This window comes from Triticum dicoccoides, chromosome 3A (assembly GCF_002162155.2).
Source record: "Triticum dicoccoides isolate Atlit2015 ecotype Zavitan chromosome 3A, WEW_v2.0, whole genome shotgun sequence".
Classification (NCBI taxonomy): Eukaryota; Viridiplantae; Streptophyta; class Magnoliopsida; order Poales; family Poaceae; genus Triticum; species Triticum dicoccoides.
The window spans coordinates 616,770,796-616,780,020 of record NC_041384.1 but is presented as its reverse complement, the minus strand read 5'-3'; the positions used below and the strand labels follow the sequence as shown (position 1 = coordinate 616,780,020).

Genomic DNA, 9,225 nt, shown 5'->3' with positions numbered 1-9,225 from the left:
CCGGAGAAAAAACCGGTCATCGCCCAAGGCTAGAGAGATGGCCGAGGACGATGGCAAGGCCATCGATGGGGGCGGTTCAGGGAGGGCGGTGCGACGAGGCTGTCACGGGAGCCCCGGCGGCCATGGGCGGCGAGGGATGGGGGTGGGGGGGGAGGGGGAGGCGAGTTGAAACGTTTAGTTTTTATCCAGCGGTTGAAATTGATCCTGGCAAATCGATTGACCCAGTTTCAATATTCAGGCAACTTGCATCTAGCTACACCCTTTAAATAGTTGACCATATTTTTTTATAAAAATGGATTTTACTGACTCAAATAGATCATTAGGGGATACAAAACACAATTAGCACACACCCCACCCCTACATAACTATGATGCACACGGTCAACATTAACACACACACAAAATCACATCGAAAACAACAAAGTCATTCAAGCCAAAGCTATACCTAGGTGGATTAAAAAAACTTCAAAGCAACCAAAACAATGATCAATAAGCTACATTAACAACCATATACACTCTAATCATCTCTTGACATCACAAGTATAACGAGAAAGGTTCTCCAAGAGCAACGCCTTCAGAAAGGGAACGATGCTCAAGCGTCGTCGTCGCCAGATCGAACCGCCAAAGGCTATTTCACCATGAAGACTAAGTCCCCGCAAATCTAAGCAATGCCTCAATAAGGTAATGACACATTGCCAGATATAACCAATTAGGGCTAGACCTCGGGTTCACCCCGGAGCTCGGGATCGATACTTGAGAAGCACCAACAAATCAAAGTCATCATCTGTTGTCACCACCAATTCCCGATCCCGACACCTACATGTGCAATATGGTATTGACATGAACTGCCACACAATGACCATGCTCGCACAAGTAGTCGAGCCACAACAAGATATAGTCAACACCAAAGGCTCGAATAGCAAAGGTTGTCATCGCACATGTGACGGAGATTGATGAGGTAGAAAGGTCACTGGCACTGCCAAAATCCCAATTCGGGATGCTTCGGCAACCCCACACCGTCCTCATGCTCCATCATTCTGTCTGTGGCGACAAAACATAATCATCGTTGCCGCTGGTTATGAAGATCCAAGATCCCCCGTACCGGCACTGCAATCGCCTAGCAGAGCAGGAGCATGTCGTCACCTCCGCGCCCAAGTAAGACAACAGGCAGATGCTGCCGCACGCGTACCTAGTGATAGGATTGTGGCCACCGACGTCGTCACCAGAGACCGCCTACCCATACACAAAATCCACCATTGCTGCTGCACAACCATGCTCTATGCCTCAAGCCATCGCTCATAGGTTGCATCTCATCATTGAGGGCTACCAGACGAAAGACCTCCCTACCGCAGCCTTCATTGACCAGTGTCGGGGCTTAGGCCAACCACTAGTACCAAGCAATGGCAAGGGGAAGGGAGGATGGAGAGGTGGGAGATGGCGGCTTAGGTTTCGATGCCTACGGCTATCAAAAGGGAGGCACATATGCTATGTGGTGCAAGTTTTTTTTACTTTGCATTATATCTGCCACAATAATGTTGTACTTTGTACAATGTCTCATAAAAACATGTTTCAAAAACAATCTGAATAACTTCTTACATGTGTAACAAAAAATTGTACACCTACATATCCTAGTTATGGAACATGATCAATTCCTTCGATTTCGTCTCTTCAAGGATCGACTCAATTCCAAGAGCAACCTCTTCAAGAAAACCATCACCCCTTTTGCAAAAAAAAAATTCACCCCAACGGCCACTGCTGCCCTAGATGCGAGGCTCCAGTTGATGACGACCTTCACATGTTCAGTACCCAGTAGCCATCCAGATGTGGGATGCCCTACTTCACCCGGTGCCACCCTCCATCGAGCTCATTTGGGTTGTCCCCACGCTGTCGGATCTCCATGACGATATTTCGCCATCGATTGCTCTTTCCTTGTTATGGAAGATTTGGGATTCCAGAAACATGCTTGTCTTTGGCAACGAACTCCACTTTGCAAGGACCAATGTTAGAAATTTAGCTAGCGACTTCACTCTTTGAACTTTCAGATACGAAAGTGTCTCTAAGAAGGATGCCTTCATGCCATGGCGTCAATACCTCTCTTCACGCTCTAGCGCACAATTGGAAAGCTCGCCTTTTACTCGTCTTTGAGTAATGCATTCGGGTATGTATCCTCTCCCCTTAGTGATTTGTCAAAAATTCAATTCCTCCGGTTAAAATAATTCATACATGTCTGAAAAAGCAAGACATATATTCAACAAAACTGAATCTTGTTACCATTAGCTAGCACTCTCCTCTTTTACCTCTTGTGCTTGGTTGAGAGGCCACAAACTCCACCAAGGCCCAATCACAAGCATCCACTTTCTTTTTGCTCATCTCCTCAAGGCCTCCAACGGTGGAGGCGGAATAAACTCCGGCCACTTTTTGTAGCCGCCCGGAATTTGATACTCCCCCGGTCCTCCCCTATATAGGCGCGCCTCCTTCCACCTCCCCCCTTCGCCACTTTCCTGCCTTCCTCCATTGCTCGCCGTCCCTAAGCCAGCTCAGGTAGCAGCAACTAGAGCCGACATGATGGCGGAGGCGTGGGCGGACGTGCTGCCGCCGCCGGCGCCCTACTTCGCCGGGCAGCCGTGCTGGGCCGTGCAGCCGGAGCGTCGCGGAGGGGGCGCGTGGACGCTGGAGGAGAACAAGGTGTTCGAGGAGGCGCTCGCGGCGATCGACCTGGACGCGCCGGACCGGTGGGAGATGGTCGCGCTGATGCTGCCCCGGAAGACGGTCGCCGACGTGGTGAACCACTACCGGGCCCTCGAGAACGACGTGGGGTTCATCGAGGCCGGGCTGGTCCCGTTCCCTCACTACGACAGCTCGTCCCCTTCGTCCGGGTTCACCCTGGACTGGGACGGCGGCGCCGCCGGCGCCGGCGGGTTCAGGCGCGGCTACTGCCTCAAGCGCGGGCGTGCCGACCAGGAGCGGAAGAAGGGCGTCCCGTGGACGGAGGAGGAGCACCGGTAAGCCGCCATCTTCGTGATCTTCTTCTTGTGCTTGGATTCTTGGTGGCGGAAATCTGATCGCGTTCGTGCTCCGCGTGCAGGCTGTTCTTGAAGGGGCTGAAGAAGTACGGGCGAGGGGACTGGAGGAACATCTCCCGCAACTACGTGACGAGCCGCACGCCGACGCAGGTGGCCAGCCACGCGCAGAAGTACTTCATCCGGCTCACCTCCGGCGGCAAGGACAACAAGCGCCGCTCCAGCATCCACGACATCACCACCGTCAACGTGCCCGACGACGACGACCGCGGCAGCCCCTCGGGGTCCCCGCCGTCCGCGCTCACCACCGTCGACACGAAGCCCTCGCCGCCGTACGGCGGGCAACGGCACGCCTTCGTGCCGTCGACGCTGCAGCCGGGGACGCTCGGCGGCGGCCACCCCTACGGCAGCGTGAAGCTCGAGCACCAGGGCTCGTTCATGGACGGCATGGTCGTCGACCTCGACGAGTCGCTCCTCCTGCAGATGCAATGCGGCCAGCTGTGACGGAGCTTTCTCGCCGCGGCGAAGCCCGCACGGAGGACAAAACAGCGGCGGGCACCTATCACCATCATCGCATCCACGGGCGTGCTTGCCTCGAGAGCAGTTTGGTTGCAGAGTCGCTGTGCTCGTGTCTCTCTCGACCGACACCCAGATGATGGAACGCAAGCCAAAACATCTGAGAGCGACGCGGCGGTGCTGAGCGTACGTGCAGGTCTGCGTCCATGGAGGAACCTCAAGAGCCCATCGACGTGCCGTCCCGTGTACATAATTCCGCCACACCCAAGAACCTCCACTGTACCGAAAAATATATCCTGAAATAAGGCTTCGATGAAGCTTGTGCTCCGGTCAGGAGCTAGCCAGCGCCGGCCTGAAAATTGGTTCGAACTTCGAAGTTCGAGCGTTTTCTCTGTCTATTGTACTAGTCCAAATGAGATCCGTCGCCATTGTTGCTCCCTCCGCCTGCCTCCCCGTGACAAGTTTCGATTTGGCTTCGCCCTCTCCGTGCGCTCACCTGAAATCCTCCATGCCATGTGCTGCCGGCCTGGCCTGGCGACCGGGCTTCTCATTAATGCCGATCTGGTTCCGTCCGTCGTCTCCGCCACAAATATTGAATTCTCGTCTTCGCAGGCCCGGGCATAAACTAGTCCGCCTCGTGCTCCTTGCTCCGGCTGCCCTGCCCGCCCATGCGCAGGTGCCGGGCTCCGTCCGCCCTGGCGATCCCGTCCGCGCCACCTCTGGCTGGCTGACTCCCAGTTGGCCAGTGGCCGGGAGAAAGAAAGGAGGGGAGTATCATTTTGATTCGTCAATCAGGTCGACGGCAAGTGCCGTGCCTTGCCTGATAGTGGCTGGCACGCTGCACGCAGCAGCAATATACGTACTGTAGGAGTATACGGTGGTATGAGTTGGAGGCCCACCGAGACGGACCAGCGAGCGGGCGAGCGAGCCAAAAGAAAAGCATCACATGCCCCAACAGCAGCGAATCCCGTGTCCTTCTCGCTGTCGTCTCCCTTTTCGTCCCCTTCCTCGGCGCGGCAACGGCCGGCCCTGTGCGCTCGCACCATTCCTCGTCAGTGGCGGTGGGCGCACGCTGTCGAGGGCACGGGCACGGCGGCAATAGTGAGCCTCACTGCACTCGTTCGTCCACTCATCACCCAGTTTGCCCGCACAGACGCCTGGGCCTGGCCCTCGCCATCTCCGGACGTACTGCGTGCCGGCCGGCCGGTCCCCAGAGCTCCAGTGGCGCACAGTGATTGTCTGTTACGCTCTGGAGGCGGTTGCAGCGGGCGCGCTCGTAGCATGTGGCCGCAGGGAGCAGGTCCCCGGCGCCGACGGAATGCATGGTGAACCGTCGTCGGCGCCGGTGGCTGGATCGGGCGGTGCCTCTTGGCTCGTGGTGGTGGGTGACTCAGCGCTCGCGGGGGGGAGATTCAGCTCCGTGACTTGTGTCACGTCGCTCTTTTGGCGGAGCACCTGACGTCCCGACCTGACCACCCCGCTTTCCTCCCCGGCGAATCATTCGCCCTCGCCCACTGCCCGGCCAATTCCATCAGCGTCCCCAGATCGCATTACCGGCTATAATAATACGGCGAGCCGGCCAATGGGCCGCCTGGTCCGGCCACGACAACGCCGAAAAAGCGGACCTGAAAACTAAGCAGGACTAGCTAAAACCTCATCATCAGCGTCTCAAAGCTCCGCATCAGATAGACCTGAGCTACCAGTCTCTGAACTGAATCCCACGGGGAGGAGGTGGTTGGTGTCCCCTCTGCCGCTAACCATCTGGCTTTCTTTAGCGGCCGGCCGGCCGGCCCTTGCTGCTCTGCCGCCGCCATCATGGCCTGCCCCATGGCCTCCCGGTGCCGCGCGCACTGGCACTGGCTCCAGCCACGCGCCGAGGGGCCAAAAGCACCCCGGCGCAGCGCAACTTGCGACTTTGCGAGGCGGTGGGGCTCCGCGCAAGATTCATGCAAATCCAACGCGACCACGCACGCACGCAGGGCCGGTGAAGTGGGCGCCCCGTGTGCCGGCCGGCCTAGCTCGGTGCCTTTCCGTGCCCTCGCTTTCGCTCCCTGCTTTCCCATTTGTCTCGTTTCTCTCCTCGTCCCGGTGAAGCGGCAGCGGTAATAACTAACCACGGCGGAGGCACCGGCGCTGGCTACTACAGCTTGTTGCTCGTGCGGGGTGAAAGTGGCGGCACCGCGGGCGGCGTCGCTTTCGGGTCTCTGTGTCCTCCATTTCCGCTGGGGCGCGGTGGTGACCGCGGAGGTCGACGGCATGGACGCCGCCGCGCTTTCGGGCGTGTCATGTCCGCGTTCCGCCTTTGCGCAAGTATTCAGATTCTGCAGCTGCAAATGGGCGATATAATTGAAGGGTTTCAGAGGTCGAGCGCGGAGGTTCCAGATTCCGGTTAGCCTTTGCCGCCCAGGACCACGAGGATGTGCATGCCGCAATACCGGCGAAACCTATCATAGTCCCGGAGAAAGAGAAAGCTATGTGTTGTTAGTGGCCTGTCCATGCCAGAGTCTGCATTTCTGTTATTCTCAACGGCTCTTGCCATCAGCTTTTAACGTTGCCTTTCATACGAATATATGTCGGCAAGAAACGTATAAATAAAGAAAATACTATGTTTCATGGCAATCCTAATTCACTATATTCAACTTGGCCAATAATAATGTCATCGGGATTGCTAAATCTCGGTCGACTGAGATTTAACGAAGTCTTAGTTGATGCTATATTCGTTAGACCTTACATGGAGATCCGTGTAATTTTTTTTTTAAATATTTCCTTTTTATGCGATAATTACCAGAGTTAAAGGTAGCAGAAATTCTTTGGTTAGTATCATTCTCTGAAAAAGATAACTGTATTTTTCTTCAGTTGAGGACATGGTGCGTGTACCTGTGATCCAACTCTGAAGTGGAAGGGTTAGAGATTCATCTTGAGAAGATCCGACGAACTCCTGCACCTCCGCCGTACTTCACCGGCATGCTCCTCATGGGTTCGTGGCTGATGCCTGGGCAGCTCAAGGATTGCACACTTCACATCGGCTACTGTAGTCTGTAGAGTAGCAGAACCATTGAACTGGGCAAGTAGACGGTGCCCGTCAGGAAACCTACTGCAATAGTTGTTCAGGAAAAGGGCAATCAGAACACTGTCCATATGTGATATGTCTCAACATAAAGTTAAAACAACTACTGAATAATGGAAGTGCACTGCTCAAGAACAAAGCATAGCAGCCATCAGCTAGTACGTATGCACAACGTCACAGCAAAATTATTCCACTCAATTATGGCTGTTTCTGAACATGCTCTGTTCATGAACAATGGGTAATCTGTCGTCATATTCAGCATCTCCATGTACCAATGCAACTGATCAACTGGCCGGAATAATGCGGCGGATAAAGATGCCAGAAATTTGTCGTGTCGAATTCCCACAGCCAGATATCAGAGTGATCAGTCTGCAGGTAAGGACATTTTATATGCTCAAATAATTAACAGGCATTTATTCTTGAAAAAACAGACTTTTGGAAGCTCCTAAGAGATACGGTGCAGCAGTCAGACATGCATGAGGAAAGAGTGACAATGGCACGGTGATGGTTACAGGTCTGACCTCTTAGTGAGGTATTGTCAAAAAAAAAATTACAGTAACAAACCTCGAGGGCTTCATGATAGCACAGAAGCAGCGTGATGCAAGCATTAAAAAAGAGAGAACGATTACAAACCAATAGAAAAATAAAAACCAAGGCACAAGCACTAATAACAGTTTGTGTCTTATAGCACAAACTGAGGCCGGGACAGAGTGTGTTCCAAGCATATTTAGGAAAAGAATGCCGTAACACTTTAGTGACAAAAAAGAAATCAAATTCCCAGATTATGAAATTGGTTGCATTATAGAGAAGGGACCACCTATCACTCCCATCATAGATTTAACTTTGTTCACTACACCTGGTTGCCCTTTCAGCTAGCAGAAATGCCAAAGGTCCAACGTTACATCAATTACAAGGATCTAACTTAAAGCAAGATTGTACCACACACCGATCTCTACTATGACACTGACATGTACAAATTTTTAGGAAGAAACATGCATTGTCCATTGTACCTGGCATTTTCTAACCTCAAACCAAAAGAGCAAATGTCGTTTCACTGTGTAGCTTTCTTTCTTTTCGGCAAATTTGCTTGCTATGAGAAGAATGTTCAAGTAAGCGAACTATCTCCGAGGCCTATGGAGACTAGAGTGGCTAGTGAGAAATGAAAAAAAAAAAGTCGTTTTCATACAATTGGTGGCTCCATCTTTTTCTAAAGTTTGCATAGTTTCATAACTTCTTTTGTCCCATCGGAATAGATAAGAGCAAAAAGATCGCACTAATATCTCGCGTTTCTGAATAGCAGGTTGACTGAACTCTCCTACTAAAGCCTTTTTCAGCAGATCAAAATATCTGAAGTGACAATCCAGAATTTCCCTTCACTCTTTGTCTGCAACTATGCGTAGATGGGCTCAACTGTGGTCAAATATAAGACAGAGCTATGCGGTTCTGTTGAATCAATAGTGGCATGCAAGGTTCTAGTTTTCTTGCAAGTGTTCTAGTTTTCTACTCCCTCCGTCCCAAAATTCTTGTCTTAAATTTGTCTAGATACGGATGTATCAAGTCACGTTTTAGTATTAGATACTTCTGTATCTACACAAATTTAAGACAAGAATTTTAGGACGGAGGGAGTATCTGGTTTGAACTTAACACTCTCGAATCCAAAGCTGTCTACGCATGATTGTAGATAAACAGTCTCCCTCAAAATGACAGAGTAGTATCAAAAGCTCAGAATGAATGCTGTGGGAGTTACAGTATTGTTAACACTATAACTTTATGCAAGAAGTTTCTCGTTTAACTTTTTCACTGTTCACTCAATAGAAATATTAATGGAAACAGTTTGCTTTATCTTCTGTTTATGCTAGATTTTTATCACTCTCAGCGTGTCTGAATTTCATATCCAATAGAGCATAAAGGATTATACTTAGCGTTTCAAGCATTTATCAGTAAGCATTCAGTTGAGTCAGTATCAAACAATAAGCCGTCATTTGAAACCTCTTCATGCATACAAAACCAACGGTTTGAAAGATATCCGCTGTACATGCTCCTTTGCTTACAATCTGGCAAAACCAGTAATAGTGGCACATGAACAGGACAAGGAAATATATCACGCTCTGCATTTTGAAGTAAAAAATATGGTGCGATTCTGGTTCGAAAGGCAACACACATGTTGATATTAGAAACTGAAAACATCTAAAAAGTATCCCCTTTAGTTAAGCATATCCACACCCCTGGTGATTGTGATTAACAGGGCCTGCAGATGTCAAGGACCTCGGTGACCAAGGCAGCAGGATCTCGACTACGTAGCTCGTAGTCTCGGTGGATAGGAGCGCTAGGGGTTTTGCCTAACTGCTCAATGGTGACGGAGATGAGATTAAGAGTAGAGGGAGAGATAGGAGATAATGATTTATTGCTTGACCTCAAAGAGTGTTGATTACACGATATATAAAGGCCCCATGGGCTGCTAACAAACTGGAAACTATGCCTAACAAACTACTCCTTTATTCTAGGAACCAATGCATACGGATCAGGACTCCTGCCCCGATCACGCCTCGCTCGTTGTGGCCGTCGGCTGTTGCTCCTGGTCGCGTGGCCCGCGCCTGTACGCAACGCCCCACATGACATCTCT

General features: G+C 51.4%; 1 protein-coding gene across 1 annotated transcript; it reads left to right on the top strand.

Annotated features, from left to right (window-relative positions):
- Nucleotides 1-2,369: 2,369 nt before the first annotated feature.
- On the top strand, nt 2,370-3,974 carry LOC119269619 (transcription factor DIVARICATA-like). Its single transcript, XM_037551490.1, has 2 exons — nt 2,370-3,001; nt 3,085-3,974. Exons 1-2 carry the CDS (start codon nt 2,562-2,564, stop codon nt 3,521-3,523), a joined length of 879 nt encoding a protein of 292 aa, XP_037407387.1. The 5' UTR covers nt 2,370-2,561; the 3' UTR covers nt 3,524-3,974.
- The last annotated feature ends 5,251 nt before the right edge of the window (nt 3,975-9,225 follow it).

Excerpts from the sequence above, each read along its gene's own strand:
- LOC119269619 (XM_037551490.1), top strand. The coding sequence starts at position 2,562 with ATGATGGCGGAGGCGTGGGCGGACGTGCTGCCGCCGCCGGCGCCCTAC. Across the intron at positions 3,002-3,084 it reads TGGACGGAGGAGGAGCACCG|GCTGTTCTTGAAGGGGCTGA; the intron begins GTAAGCCGCCAT and ends CTCCGCGTGCAG.